The sequence below is a fragment of the Hipposideros armiger genome, unplaced genomic scaffold (genome assembly GCF_001890085.2).
Source record: "Hipposideros armiger isolate ML-2016 unplaced genomic scaffold, ASM189008v1 scaffold_752, whole genome shotgun sequence".
NCBI lineage: Eukaryota > Metazoa > Chordata > Mammalia > Chiroptera > Hipposideridae > Hipposideros > Hipposideros armiger.
Window position 1 is genome coordinate 449,761 of NW_017732102.1, and position 16,090 is coordinate 465,850.

General features: G+C 37.4%; 1 protein-coding gene across 1 annotated transcript in view; it reads left to right on the forward strand.

The window, feature by feature from the left end:
* Positions 1 to 16,090, forward strand: part of XRN2 (5'-3' exoribonuclease 2) — a 99,448-nt gene that overhangs the window by 16,850 nt on the left and 66,508 nt on the right. The window contains exons 4-15 of the mRNA XM_019628173.1: positions 2,285 to 2,396; positions 3,892 to 3,950; positions 4,026 to 4,115; positions 5,557 to 5,629; positions 5,770 to 5,820; positions 6,303 to 6,460; positions 7,355 to 7,429; positions 7,516 to 7,649; positions 7,749 to 7,806; positions 7,890 to 7,997; positions 13,863 to 13,907; positions 15,358 to 15,489. Coding sequence (XP_019483718.1) covers positions 2,285 to 2,396; positions 3,892 to 3,950; positions 4,026 to 4,115; positions 5,557 to 5,629; positions 5,770 to 5,820; positions 6,303 to 6,460; positions 7,355 to 7,429; positions 7,516 to 7,649; positions 7,749 to 7,806; positions 7,890 to 7,997; positions 13,863 to 13,907; positions 15,358 to 15,489 — 1,095 coding nt within the window. The remainder of the gene's footprint in view (positions 1 to 2,284; positions 2,397 to 3,891; positions 3,951 to 4,025; positions 4,116 to 5,556; positions 5,630 to 5,769; positions 5,821 to 6,302; positions 6,461 to 7,354; positions 7,430 to 7,515; positions 7,650 to 7,748; positions 7,807 to 7,889; positions 7,998 to 13,862; positions 13,908 to 15,357; positions 15,490 to 16,090) is intronic.

Sequence of the window (16,090 nt, forward strand, 5' to 3'; positions counted from 1 at the left end):
AGCCAACTCCTAACCAATGTGCCACTCTGCCGGTCCAGAATCCTTCATTTTTGTTTTTGCTGTGCTCCCAGTATCTAAAATGAAAGTCAGCTAAATAGTGAAAAATGTTGACTATGGTAAATTTGAGAAAGAAAGCCTCATCCTTCAGTCCTTCATTCAAACGTTTTTTGTGCCAGATACTGTGAGATGCTGGGAATATTGGTGACTGCCCTTGCTTTTGAAGGGCTTACCACTAAAGGGACAGACATAAGTAAACAATTGAGGTTATTTGTTAATTAATGGGCTTTATAACTCATGCAGGGTATAGATGGAAGAGGGAGTCAGTGCTACTCAGGAAGTTAGGAGATAGAGAGGAAGTGACTTCTGTCCCAATCATCGAAGGATAAAGGAGAATTGGAGATTGGTGGGCAGTGGAGGGGAATAGATGGGACAGATGTGGGGAAGGAGGACCTTCCAGATTTCTCAGATATGCCAGCTAAACACACTTCCATGCCTTTGACCACACTCACACATTTGGGCAACTGCAGGTGTTTTAGATTGGAAAGGGAAGTAGAGCAGTGGCTTGAGAAGGCCTCACCTGCCACACTTAGGAGTTTGGATTTCATCCTATAGGCAGTGAGTAGTCATCAAAATGATTTAAGAGGGGAATAATTTAGTGACCTATCATAACGATACCAAGTAGCTTCAGTTATAAATGACCAGCAAACTACATACCAGGTTTCAAGGAAAATTAAGATAAATCATAACCATAAATTTATTTAGCCATATCCAAATAGATTGTCTTTCTTTTAGATTTAGTAACCCTAGTGGCTAATGGGATGATTTTGAGAATCCAGAAAGCTTTGGATCCAAGAAGACTAACATTTCTGTGGGGCTATCTTTACTCAGTGAAAAATCTTAGCTGCCTGATAACTTGTTAAGTTGCAGTTGAAGTGGAGTAAAGAACACAGGGAGCAGGAATATGTCTTATTTGTAGCATGTTCCAATTCACATTCAGCTAAATTTCTTAAAGAAAATCTTTAACTTTACTCCAGTGTGCCCTTACTGCTAGATCAAGCATAAAATGTATGCATATTTGTATGTGTATATGCATGCATATGCCTATAACACATTTTTTGTTAAGATAGAAATGTAGGTCTTAGAACTTGGTACTTGAAAGAGATTAGGTGGTCTCATTTTACAGGAGAATACAAAATAACTTATTTTAGATGTAGACAGTATACTTCCGAGTCCCTTCCAACCCCAAAACTCAGTTCAGTAATTTCACAACCTTACAGTCCAGTTCACTTCATTCAAGCTTATCCAGCGATTTAAATTATATTTGGTTAGTGTGATTTAAAAGTACTTTTAGTTAAAACTTTGTTCCCTTTCTAACTGCTGTGCCTTGCTATAGAGACAGAGTAGTAATTATGAGCCTTATTGTAGGAAATACAAAATAGAAGTGCCATACAGATCAAGAAGTAGTCTTCCCTTGCTTTTATGGGCCATTGTGAATCCCATTTGGAGATCATCCTTCTTTTTAGACTTGGACATAGGGAAGTTCTTCCTGATCCTGGTTCTGTAGAAACTACTTATTACATGCAGTCTGGGTCTTAGTAAAATGAGCTTTCCTTGTTGGGAAACCATAAACCAGTGGAACTGGTGTTAGGTTGTCGGCCCTGCAGTGTTAAGTGCTGTGGCTTCATAGGATATTTGTCCATTTGACATGCCACTCACTCACCTGACTGAGTTCAGCTTTTAGGTTCTTGGTCCAAATTTAAGTTCTCAGGATCTACTGTCTGTGACATACTACTTACTTTTTCCATTTTAGTGTACTATTTTTATCAGAACAACTGATTCATAATAATGTACAGATTCAGTGAATTTTTTTTAAATTAGTTTCAGGTGTTTACACCATATATGAGAATAAATTCAAAATGGATTAAAGACTTAAATGTAAGACCTGAAACCATAAAACTTCTAGAAGAAAACATAGGGAATAAATTTGCAGACATTACCCTCAGTAATATTTTTACTAATATATCCCCTCGGGCAAGCGAAATAAAAGAAAAAAAAAACATATGGGATTACATCAAACTTAAAAGTTTTTTCACAGCAAAGGAAATCACCAATAAAACAAAAAGGCAGCCTACTGAATGGGAGAAGATATTTGCCAACGATACATCTGATAAGGGGTTAATATCCAAAATTTAGTGAATTTTTTTTTCCATCTTTCAAATCCTTTATTCCCAACTAGTGTATATTTTGAATAGTGTTATTTGAATATGAAATAACATGTTTTCAGGCACCACGTGCTAAAATGAACCAGCAGCGTTCGAGGAGGTTCAGAGCATCAAAAGAAGGAATGGAAGCAGCAGTAGAGAAACAGCGAGTCAGAGAAGAAATATTGGCAAAAGGTAAAAAATATGCTTCTTGAAGTTGGACTTTTTACATGACATGTGGAGAAAGGGAAGAGGTGGCAGCTTTTTTTAAAGAATAGGTGAAGTTTTCATTTAACAAGGATCCCAGAACATCCAAGGAAAATGTATGTTTACTGTTGAGGAAATGTAGTTATTGGAACCCTTCACTCCCATTAGTAAGCTTGTTCATTTCTACACTCTATAGTCAAAGGGAAATTTAGGATTAAAAGGAGGGAGTTCTGGTAGGGAGAGCACATTGTCAATACTTTTCAGGGCGAGTGCAGCTCTTCTGCTAACTTTTATGTATCTGTAAAATAGAAATACACTAAGAGTGCTTCTTCTTTTTTCTGTGGGGGCTGTTAGAAAGCTATGTTTCCGTAAACGTTTTCCTCAAATCAGTCTTGATGGCTTGCTTATTGCTTCCCCTTGGAACTCAGGTCTATATGAGGAGGCCTGAGGCGTTGTGATTCATATTTATAGGCTTTCATCAAGTCATACATACTTTCAATATAGGTCGATACAGCAGGTGAGGTACCCAGGGTTTTTTCATTGCGGGGAGGAGTGGGGGTTAAATGGAATGAGGTAATCTTTGCAGTTCCCAAAAGTATTGAAATTCCTGACGGGCACATAGGTAGGAGTTAACTAAGTTTCAGAGAGGAGAAAGGTCAGAGTTCTTGATGCTCACTGGGACTGGTTCTCTCCCAAGAACCCTGTGGGTGAGATGGGGTGTGATTGTAGCAGGATGATTTGTTTGGTGTTTTGTTACATAAGGCAATATGATAGATCAGGAAAGCCTTATTTATTGGCGGAAGATACTGCGCTTGGCAGTTGACCATAATGTAGTCAGTCAGTCTAGGCCTGCAATTATGATACATTTTTATGTTATTTTAAATTGCTGGAAGTATGCAGTTATATAGTTATTTAGTTGCAGTTTATAATACTCTAAAACCTGTTTGTATTTATAGCAGATTGTCTTTGATTTTAAAGATGTTTTCTTTCTTGAAGATATGAAATATATTTATGTCTGGGAAAAACACTAATCAGTGATATAGAGGAAAAAAAGGATTACTATTACCATCTAGCTGACAATTTTATTTATCATATAAAGCTGTGATAAACTCAGCATTTTAATTTTGTTTTTCTAAGGCACCTTTATCTTAAGAACTTATGAAAATTAGAATCCCTAACCCCATGTGTGTGCGTGCTCTGCTGCTGCAGAAGGCATTAGGAAGAATATCATAATTTTTATATTTTTATGTAACAATAATAGTGTCTTTTGTGTACCATATATTGTTTGACAGTCATATTAAAGCTTCATTTAAATTTGAGGGGAGGAATATTTATTTTCCTTCCAGAAGGGAGAACATTGTTCCTCAAGTGACAACACTCCTCTTTTGTATTTGAACTGACTGTTATTGTTTTTCTGGCTTAATATTAAGTAATTTACCTTCCTTTTCATGGGGAGAACAAAGCATTGCCTCTTTTTCTTTAGGTGGCTTTCTTCCTCCAGAAGAAATAAAAGAAAGATTTGATAGCAACTGTATCACACCAGTAAGTAGTCTCATACATTGCTACCTATTGTTAACTCTAAATGATAAGTTAATTTATTTCACTCTATCATTTTAGGGAACTGAGTTCATGGACAGTCTTGCTAAATGCCTTCGCTATTACATAGCTGATCGTTTAAATAATGACCCCGGGTGGAAAAATTTGACAGTAAGTTTTACATTTTGGTACTTCAAGAAGAGTAAAGTGATCATATGAGGCTGTACTTTGGTATGACTGATGCTCTTTGTGTGTGTGTGTGTGTGTGTGTGTGTGTGTGTGTGTGTGTGTGTGTCTGTGTGTCTGTGTGTCTGTGTCCCAACACACACATAATGCTAGTTGACTATCAGAGGAAAGAGAAGTTTCCAGGGTTATTGGAAATGGGATGCCTTGAATAGATTAATTTTAGACAGCTGAATTTTCTCTCAGTGCCAATTTTGTTCTCTTACTATCACTATGAAGCCATAAAATGGGACTTATGATTTTAAAAATGTACATGTATATATTTATACATGAAAATTATTTTTATTTTATTTATTTATTATTTATTTATTTTATTATTATTAGTTTCAGGTGTACAAAACAATGCAATAGTTATCCTTTTCACCCCTGAAAATTATTATTATTTTTTTTTAAAGATTTTTATTGGGGAATTGGGGGGATGGGAACAGTGCTGGGGAATTGGGGGAAGGGGAACAGACAAGTTGCTGTCGTTTTGTTCTTCAATCTAGTTGTGGAGGACGTTGCTTCACTGGCCCAAGTTGGCACCATCATTGCACTCTTCTCTGGCGAGGCAGATCAGTCGCCGGCTTCTGGGCGGCTGCTGGCCGCTCACGCTGGCTGCTGGCCACACACGGTAGCCCATGGCAATCCACTGCCACAGGGACTGCAGCCCACGCCGTCGTCGGCGACTCAGGGCAGCCCAGCTCCAGGTTGAGCTGTTCAGCATCTTAGCTGTGGAGGGCAGTGTCACTGGCCCTCATATGTGGGATCCGAACCGGGGCCCTCTGGCATCCCAAGCGAGTTCTTAACCATCGCGCCACTCGGCCGGCCCCTGAAAATTATTTTTAAATGAACATTTCTTTCATTAGAAATTACAGCAAGATAAAAGTTGTGGGTCTGCCTTTAAAAGAAAATTGGCTGTGTTCTCAAGTGTTAAAATAAAATGTAAATGAGCTTTTATGTAATTTTAGGTTTACAAGCGCTATTGATTAGATATGGCAGTTTGTATTTAATGGGTTTTTATTGATTACTCCCAGGGCTTAATGTGGTTCAGTGCTACATCCTTTGATAGTTGTGAAAATAGTAGAAACTTGTGAACTGGTCAGATTGTCTAATGGATAAGTTTGACCCAAACATTTCAACTTTTTCTATTCCATGTGGTAAGTTAATCAATGAAACAGTTGGGTGTTTAATACACAAACACACACTCACTCTCTCTATCTCTGTCTCTGTCTCTCTCTCTCTCTCACATAGCTCATTAAGAAAAATTGCTAATTAATAACACTATCTGAATAGAATTATCTCAATTTACTTTTAAGACATTCAGTTTTGTTGATTTTTATGCTAGAAAATTGGGGATGAGCTGAAAGTGTCAAAAACTTTTTTATAGGTTATTTTGTCTGATGCTAGTGCTCCTGGTGAAGGAGAGCATAAAATCATGGATTACATTAGAAGACAAAGAGGTAAAACTCACTTGTAAATATTTGATTATATGTTCTATTGAAAAAAAAGATAAGCCGTTACATAGAAAATATTTGGTAAAATGTGATATTCCTGTGTTATAAAGTATATTTATATAAATATATATTTTCCCCCTCTTTAGCTCAGCCTAACCATGACCCAAACACTCATCATTGCTTATGTGGAGCAGATGGTAAGTTTCTTTTTGGGATTTAATTCTCTTGGATTAAATCATAGTAAGTTGATGGGTTGGTATGTAGTAATGGATTACTCATGGTTGCCTGGAAATTCTAATATGCCTTGTTTATTTTATGTTGGAGAGGGAACTAGTATTCAGTTGTTGTTTAATCTATAATTAACTCACCTGTCTTTAATTTTTTTTTTTACATTAAAACCTTTTAATATTGCAACACATATGTATAAAATGGAAAATTTCACAAGTGTTGACTCCTGAATGGGAGTCTAAATTCTAGGCCCTTGGAGTTATTTGGAGGACATCTTGTTGGCTGAAACTGCTAGGAAGTGTTAGGCTTCTTGGCTTTGCCATCTCTGTGTGCTCCTTTGGACTTTTCTTTGTGCTGGTGTCTTGTGTTATGGTAATGTCCTGTGTCTTTGGTTATGGTAAGGATTATCTCAGAGTGCTCACTGCAGTATTTTGTCATTGTTGATTGATAGCTGATCTCATCATGCTCGGCCTTGCTACACATGAACCCAACTTTACCATTATTAGAGAAGAATTCAAACCAAACAAACCCAAACCGTGTGGTCTTTGTAATCAGTTTGGACATGAGGTCAAGGATTGTGAAGGTTTGCCGAGAGAAAAGAAGGGAAAGGTAAGAACCTTGAGATGGTAGTTGCTTTATTTTAAAATTTTTTATTTTAAAATTGTGATAAAATATACACAACACAAAATATACAGTGTTAGCCATTTTTACGTGTACAGTTCAATGGCAAAAGTATATTCAGGTTACCTCATTTTTTAAATGGATAAAGAGAAGACTACGGTTGATTAGATTTTTATCTACTGCTCTGTTACCCCTCACAGAGATTTTTAAAAGCTCTTTAAAGGAAACACATTCAAAAGCATACACACACTCATTCTTTCTATTCTCCACTTTTTCTGATATATCTATATGAAACTCGGATATTATGGGTAATAATGCCCATTGAACATGATTTGTTTGTAGAAGTCATTTGTTTCAAATGGTTATTCTTCTTAAAAAACAGGTAGGAAATATACTATATGTTCACAGAGAAGGATCTAGAGGCATTTACATCAAAATAATAATATTGGTTGAGTGTGGGTTAGGAGTTGGCAAACTACAGCCCTTTGTATTTGGCCTATGAGCTAAGACTGATTTTTTTACATATTTAAAGAGTTGTAAAAACAAAATAAAACATGCAACAGAGACCATATGTCACCCCCACAGGCTAAACTATTCGCTGATTATGCCTTTGTTAAAAAAAAAAAAAATATATATATATATATATATATATATATATATATATATATATATATATATATATATATATATATATGCTGATCCCTGGTGTAAGTGATTGGGATTATGGATAATTTTTGTTTTTAAAACGGTTTGGGGAATTTTTTAATTTAATAATTGTAATATGAAAATGGATCTTACTTGAGAAAAAGCCACATTTATTTGGTTGAAAAAATCTACATGATTTAGAGTAGACTTGTTTAACCTTTACTCCCCTTCTTGCAGCATGATGAACTTGCAGATAGTCTTCCTTGTGCAGAGGGAGAGTTTATCTTTCTTCGTCTTAATGTTCTTCGTGAGGTATGTAGCAATAATCATTGGCATCGGCACTCTCAAACAGGGTGCCTTTTGATAGCTTTAATGGCAGTATTCCTTTTTGGTTGTAGTATTTGGAAAGAGAGCTCACTATGGCCAGCCTACCGTTCACATTTGATATTGAGAGGAGCATTGATGACTGGGTCTTCATGTGCTTCTTTGTGGGAAATGACTTCCTTCCTCACCTGCCATCGTTAGAGATTAGGTATGTGTGTTTCTGTGGTCTTTCAAACTATTGCTTTAGCCTCTTTGCCTTTACAATGCATACTGGTCCTAATACATACTGTTTGTTTCCTGGTGGCAGGGAAGGTGCAATTGACCGTTTGGTTAACATATACAAAAATGTGGTACACAAAACTGGGGTAAGTTCACTCTTGAATAATTTCAAAACAGAAATATTTGTTTTTATAAGAAGATCATTTTACATGTATTTTATCACTTACAGGGTTACCTTACAGAAAGTGGTTATGTCAATCTGCAAAGAGTACAGATGATCATGTTAGCAGTTGGTGAAGTTGAGGATAGCATTTTTAAAAAGAGAAAGGATGATGAGGTAAAGTGTTTCTATTGCAGTAGCTAAATTGCCCCTGTCTCTAATAGGCTATGAAGATCCTGTGATTGTACTTTTAACCTCTTTGAGTGTGTTGTTATTATCATTATAGAATATAAAACACTAATGTAATCATGAGTGGTCAGTGCTTTCATTATTTTATAAAGGTTATGATGCTTGCTATGTGGAATTATATTGCACACTGTGTGAGTTGCATTATATTTTTTTTCACTCTTCATAATTTTAATTTAGATATAAACCCAAACCCCTGTCTACTCAATAGGATATAAAATGAGGGTTCCAGGCTACAAGGATGCTGGGGTTGAACTAGTGGTTGCTATGCTTATAGTAAATATTTTTATGCTCTGGAAAACAGGTTAAGAGCTAGGAACTCTGTACTTTGGTAATAAAATATAGGGAGTGTGGGTTGGATTGTATCAGCCAAGGCAGATGGTTGCAGCTCTGAGTAAGAAATGTAAACATAAATGAAGGAAATAAAAAAAGTGCTTGGAAATTGATTACAGATGGTAGGGTGAGGGCTTAGGTGAAAAGTCCAGGTTTCTGGCTTTGGCAATTGGGAGTTTTCTGCTGCCATTTACTGAGATAGCAAGTACTGAGGGTATAGCCGGTTAGGGTGGTGACAAGGTAGAAATCGAGTTTCATTTTGGAGAGTAAAATCTTGGATTGCGAGTAATGTGGTTTGCGAGTGTTCTGCAAGATGAGCAAACATTTCTAATACATTTTAACATGGTAAATGAGTGATGCCTTGCAATACAAGTAGTTTGTTTCCGGAACGATTTATGCCTGCAAACCAAGGTATTACTACTGTACTGAGTTTGAGGGACACCTCAAGCACTCAGGACACCTGAGAGGAGAAAAGTCCATGAAGCAATTTGATGGATGTGTGTAAAGCTTGAGCCAGGAGTTTTTTGAAAGGAAATTTTAGAACTATTAGCTGGGAGGTACTTCAAGTCATAAGTGTGAAAACCCCTGGGAACTTATATGGAGTGAAAGTGCCTCCAACAGAAACCTTGAGAAGTGTGGACACTTAAGGAGAAAGAAGAGCCAGTTCTAGAGAGATAGGAGGAACTCCCTGAAGAGAGGAGAAGCCATTGGTACTGCCTGAGATGTCAGAGATGGACAGGCCCCTAGTCCTCAGCCAGGGTTCAGAGGAGCTGGTGTGTTAATGGGGAAAAGGGGTAGCATCCTGGAGGCAGAGTGGGTTGGAGGGTGATTGTGGGGGAATGGCAAGGGAGGCAAGCAATGGGTAAAATGAGCGAGTAGTAGTAGCTTCTTAGAGAGTGAAGAAAATCCTCTTAAAACTTGTTCTACAAAAAGTCATATGGCTATTTTGAGCAAATAGCAACATAATATTGCTGTATTGTTTCATGACCTCCTGACAGATTAATACATGTCATTGTATCTGACAAGATTTCATATTTTCTTCAATTTTATATACTGTAGCTAGTGGTCTCTTATTTAAGTAAAAGAGTGAGTAAACTGTAAGCATTCTTTCCAAAGCCTTTGGTACTTGGTAATCTTTTTCTGTGATGGCAAGAATTTTTCACATGTAAAATTCATATAACAGAACTAACTTTGCCTGGGATATCAAATATCTACTAGAACAGCCATTTTTAACTAAGTCTTTAACAATTACAGTGGTTCTACTTGACCTGCTGCCATTTATGTTTAAGAAAAAACTGTACATACTGTATACTACTTGGCTAAAGAATCTCATCTTAGAACAGTCTTTTTATGTGGCTTTAGCAGACTCTGTACTATTAGCTATTGGTGATATTTGTCATTAGAGCAGGATGTATGGGATTTCATAGATACCAGAGTGCTTCAGGTTTAGGTAATATGGTTTCTAGCTGGCCTAGCAGAGAGGGCATTGTAAAACTTTGTATATTTTTTGGTGTTCTTGACATCATAAGACATCCGTCAGCATGGTTGGGCATCCAGGGTGGGGGTGGGGAAATTATGAACCCTCAGAAATTCAGTATAAAAATATATGGGGGTATGTGTTTTCCTGGGAAGTGATTCCACTTTTGACAGATTTCTAAAGGAGTTGATAGCACAAAAAGATTAAAGATCAGTGAGGTCCATCCAGATGGACATATTCTTCTTGTGTGTGACTACCACCCTTAGAATAGGTATTTAACTGACCAGCAGAATAAATACTAGAAAAGGAATACATCAATATTTTTTATTAAAATTGAGCAGTTAGGTTAGAAAGGTGATGCTTTTTATTTTATGAGCTTTGATGTTTGCCTCTTATCTTGTAAATGTTCACTTATTCAAAAAATATTTATTAAGTGTTAGCATGTGCCAGATAGCATTCTGAGTGTTACTGATACAACAAAACAAACAAACAAACAAAGACACAGACCAAAATTCCTGATCTCAAAGAGCTGACATTCTTCTGGGGAGATGAATGACAAACACAAAAACTAAGTAAACTGTAATGTGTTAGTGATAAGTGCCATGAAGAAAATTAAAGCATGTGAGGAAATATCTGGGAAGGTGGAGATGGGAAGTTTGCAGTTCTAGAAAAGGTGACTAGACAGGGCCGCACCAACAGATGACTTTGAACAAAGACCTGAAGGATGTGAGGAAATAAACCATGCAGATGTTTGCAGGAAGAGCATTTCAGACAGAGGGAATAGTCAGTGGAAAGGCTCTGGAGCAGGAGCATACCCAGGATGTTCACAGAACAATGAGCAGGAGCAGAGGAAGCAAAGGGAAGGTAGTAGGAGAAGAGGTCAGAAAGATGATGGAGGGCCAGATCTGGTAGGACGCTGTAGGTCATTATGAGGACTTTAGCTTTCATTCTGGAGGGTTTTGAGTATAAAAGTGACAAAATCTGACATATTGTAAAAGGATCTCTCAAGCTGCCATGTTGAGACTAACTGTATGAAGGCAAAGATGGAAGCAGCGAGCCCAATCCAAGGGAGCCAGTGTGGTTATAGTGGAGACGACAAGAGGTAGTTGGATTCTGAATGTTTTGAAGATAGAACCAGTGGGATTGGCTGATGGATTAAATGCAAGGTGTGAGAGAAGGAAAGTTATCGATGTCTATAGGCATTTTTTCTCAGCTATTGAAAAATGGTCTGAGCAATTGTGATGAGGAAGCCTGGGAGGTGCAAAGCAGGGGTTGGGATTCCATTTTGGAGATATTAAGTTTGAGATACCCAAGTGGAGATGCTGAGTGGAAGGAGATCCCAGTTGGACGGTTATAAATATATAGGTGGTATTTAAAGCCATAAGACTAGATTACTGCCATGAAAATAGAGAAGTGGAGAGGTCCAAGTAGCGGGCTCAGAAGAACAACAACATTAAGAGGTTGGGGAGTTGAGTGAGGGCAAACAGCAAGAGGGAAAGAGGAGAACCAGGTGAGTGTAGTGTCCTGGAAGCCAAGTGAAGAGCATGATTCAAGAAGGAAAGAGTCATAGATAAAGACCGAAAACTGAGTAATGGATTTCAGTGTGTAAGTCATTGGTGACCTAGATAAGAGAAACTTCATTAAAGATGGAGGTAAAAGCTTGATTAAAAATTGGTGGTTTTCATATCTTAGGAGGTTTTAAGGTAGCCAGTCACCATGTATCCCATATTCAGTCCCTCTCTGGCAGAAAGCACAAATTTCAAATTTTGTTAAGACGTTATATTGCAGTTGGCAGTACTGACTTGGAAGGGATAGAAGTGCAGCTATTGGGTTATCGGAAAGTCATGATGTATTTTGTCTATGTTTTTCAAAGGTTATTTATTTACATGAAGAACAAAGATCAATCAATGATATATTGCCCGTTTTGTTCGCTAACCTTTTGCCATCTTTCAGTGAGCTTTATAATTCCTCATTCATAGAAGGACCTGTCTTTATTTGCGAAAAACTGAACAAGGTGCTGATTTACAGCCTCATCTGAATTGAACATTATACCACACAAAGAGTTTTGAAGAGAGTGAAACAAGTGGAAATCTGACAGAGAAAGGTCAGGCGAGTATGGTGGGTGTGGCAACACATCCCATCCAAGCTCCAGTAATTTTTGACAGGTGATCAAACTTGTGTGTGGTCTCGCGTTGTCACGATGGAACACAACTCCTTTACAAATCACAAGTTCTGGACGTTTCTGGATGACGGGTTGGTTCAAACTGTCCAATTGCCAACAGTACACATTTGAATTGATTGTTTGGTTCATTGGTAGAAGCTCGAAAAACACGACACCTTTAAAATCCCACCACAATGAGAGCATAACCTTCCTCTGATGAATGTCTGCTTTCGATGTCGTTTGAGGCGAATAATCACATCGGGACCAAGACCGTTCGTGCACCACATTGTTGTAAACAATCCACTTCTCATCACCAGTTATCAGTCGCTTCAAAAAAAGATAGTTTTCCTCACATTTAATGAGCATATTGCAGATGTGTATACATGCCATCAAATGAACTTGAGTTAATGTGGAACCCAAAATCAAGCTTGCTTACGTATCCCAGCTTCTTCAGGTGGTTGTGAACGCTTGAATGATGGATGTTCAATGTTTCTTCAGTCTCTCGTGTCGTGTAACATGGGTTTGACTCGATCATTGCCTTTATTTTGTCGTCATCAACCTCAGCGGGCCTCCCTGATCGAGGAGCGTCGTTGGGATAAAAATCACCAGCACGGAATTTCATGAACCATTGTTAGTGCTGAAGTTCTTGTAGAGCATGTCACCGTAAACTTTATGCAACTTTTCACAAACTTGACGCACGTTCTTCCCTTTATGGAAGTAAAAGAGTAAAATATGGCAAAAATGCACAGTTTGGTCTTCCATCTTCAACTTGTAAAATCTCCAAAACTCAACCAAGTCGCTCAATTTTTTTTTTAATGAAGCTAAAACTGTCAGCTGTGAAATAACATAGCAATAACATAGATGCGAATGACTCTAGTACTTCCAAAAATGAACTAGTGCCATCTGTAGCAAACATGCCATGACTTTTCCGACAACCCAATAGTATGCTGATGGTTAGTACAGTACCAGGTGGCCGCTGTTTTCAGCCACAGCAGCAGCCACGGACACCTTAGCTGTCGTTTCAGTGCCTTGATAGTCACAAAAACTTGAGCATGGGAGGCGTAACATCCAGGTAAAGAAGGCCTTTGAAGAACAGCGCAAACAGTTGGTAGGGAGCAAGATCACCCCCAAATCCTGTGCAGTTGAAACCATGGCTAAATTTTGAAAATGGATGGAGGGGAAGAATCAATGCAGACTGGACCCTTTCTTGTGAGTTAAAATGGCCCAGAATAAGCAGTGCAGATATCTGAATTTCCTTTCTTTCATTAGATTGACTTTTTGGAACCTGGGGTGAGGGTAGTGTTTACATAGAGCCTGCTTCTCTTTACCCACTGTGTCATACATGTTACAGAGTTAGGAACTGTCAAGCCCTTTTTAGGTAACAGGCTCGTTATTAAATAGCCTTGCCGATTTTTTTAAATTGACATCTTGATTATTAACTGTATTTAGCTACAACTTAAGAATTGTTTGTTTTCTTACTTACTTGTATCTTCTCCATAATGGCAGCCTATTCACTCCAGGGTAAAACCAATGGTCCTTTGTCATGACTCTTTCATTCTTTCCTGAAATGATGTCAGAAACTATCTGAAAAAAATTAAGAGGAAATAATTAAGTTGTATCTAAACTGAATATAGAATGCTCTATCCATCTATAGTTCTGATAAGCAACTTTAAACATATAGTCCACTGCCTAGTTTAATTATGTACCTAAGTTTCTGGGGTCTTCCTTTAAAACTTTAATTGTCTCCCGAATCATTCCTGGTAATGTTTAACTCTTACATTTTTGTGTAATTATTTGACAGAATATGTGGATTTTATACTTTTAGGACAGTTTTAGAAGACGACAGAAAGAAAAAAGAAAGAGAATGAAGGTGAGTTTTAATTAATTTCATAAGATATAGCAGAAGTTTACAAGTTTGGAGGAAGATGTTCATTATAATAGGTTTTTATTCCTTATCTAGTAGGAGTTTGTTAGGGACATAATGTTCACCTAACTGCCTTCTTATCTGGAGAAAGAATTCTGGTGTGCGTTTTACACAAGTCCTTTCTCAGGTCTGGAGTCTGAAGGGATATACTTGATGGACAGGTGGGGGCAGGTGGCACTTAGCTATTTGAATTTTTTACACTAATCAGATATTGTTTTTGTAATAAAAAGAGTTAACCCTTTGTATTGTCTCGAAAATTACTACATTCTGTCTACATCTTTGTCAGGTTAATCTTCCCAGAACATGACACTTGAAACTTGTTTCTTTACTCGGAAATCACTAGAGACTCCTTAGTCCTCAGAATTCTTTTCTGTCTTAGTCTGGCATGCAGAGCGCACTATGATCTGGTTGAATTCTAGCTGCCCAGCTTTACCACTGCTGTCTTCTAAATATATGATGTCCCACCCAGACTCAGATTATTGCCTTCATTTGGTACCTCTAAATGGATTTTTGACTTCACGACTCCCCTCACGTCTCACCTTTTCCATAAGGCCTCCATGTTGCTTCTGCTTGTAGTCCAGGTTGAGCAGTCTTTTCTTTAACCTCTGGTTCTTCTTGCTGTGATAATTGTTTTCATACTTAATTGCATGCTTTATGGTCACTTGACTTTTGTAGTTCTTGTTTTTCTTGTCTTCCTTACTAGATTTTTAAACTCATGGAGTTTAGGGGCTGCCTTTTATTATTATATTTTATTGGAATTGAGCAATTCAGCAATCTAGAAGGGAGAAAAGTAGAGTTTATTATTGCAGTTAGGTTCAGAAACACTTAGATTGGGAGGGGCATATTTGTTTTCTACCTTATATATAATTATTTTTTTCTACCTTATATATAATTATGTTTTAAAAAATATTTGTTTTACCAGTAAGCCATGATTGTCCTATTATAGCTATAATCATAGCTCTGATTAATTAGAAAGAAAGAGTTAAAGTCTAGCAAGGTGAAGGGTAAGTAAAAGTCATATTCCTAAGTATAAATCAAGCTTTTCACTTATTTTTTTACCTTAATAGTTGTACTTATTTGCTAAAACTGCTTCACATGTGTTCTGAAATTGTAAGTAAACAGAATAGCCTAATGAAACTTGAACAGATTCTCTGTGTATATCAGAACAGTGAATTATATGTACTTTTAGATCAGAGTTACTAATATTACAGACTATTGTTTACAGTGTAAGTTACCATCAAATCAAAGTGTTGACAGCCCTGTAATGTTAACGGCAATCTATTTCATCTTTTAAGTATTTATAGTGGGGACTCTCTTTATTGCCCTCTTTTCTTCCTGTCATCTAACTGGATTGTGATTTAATTTTAATTTCTACATTCATTTCTATTTATGTTAGAGAGATCAACCAGCTTTCACTCCTGGTGGAATATTAACTCCTCATGCCTTGGGTTCAAGAAATTCACCAGGTTCTCAAGTAGCCAGTAATCCGAGACAAGCAGCCTATGAAATGAGGATGCAGAATAACTCTGTAAGTGATTTACTTTTATGTAGCATTGAAGAGTGGTGACTAAGTGGCTCCTTGCGGTTGTGTATGAGTTTTATCACTTAGCCTGGATTTGTTTTGTTTTATAGTTTTTTTCAATTTCTTTTGCCTTGAGATAGTTTTAATTTTGTTAAATTCATTTTGGTCAATATGAAAATATCTAAATGATGTAAAAGATGAAAATGCATGTAAATACAGATAGCTAAGTGGCTACAGTGATTCTGTAATGCAAATGGGCCACAGTGTTTCCCTGTTGCCCCAAAGGCACTGGATGATGATGGTGGTAGAAGCATGATGGGAACATCCAAATGTCTCATAGTTGGGGCAAGAGAGGAGGGTGGCTTTTGCTGCCTATTTCCTCTTTTGTTCCAGGGATCAAACATGGCCATTTTGCAGAGTAGTATACCTCAGTCTATCATATACAGGTACTCTTTACTGCCTAAACTCTCACCCTCCAACTCAGCTTCCTATAATAGTGGCAACAGACCATGAGCTCAGAGCATGTGGCAAGGCACTGGAGACAGTTTGTCAGCTAAAATTCACAGACAGCAGATAATCAAAGTTATTGCTTATTTAGGGCTAGTAG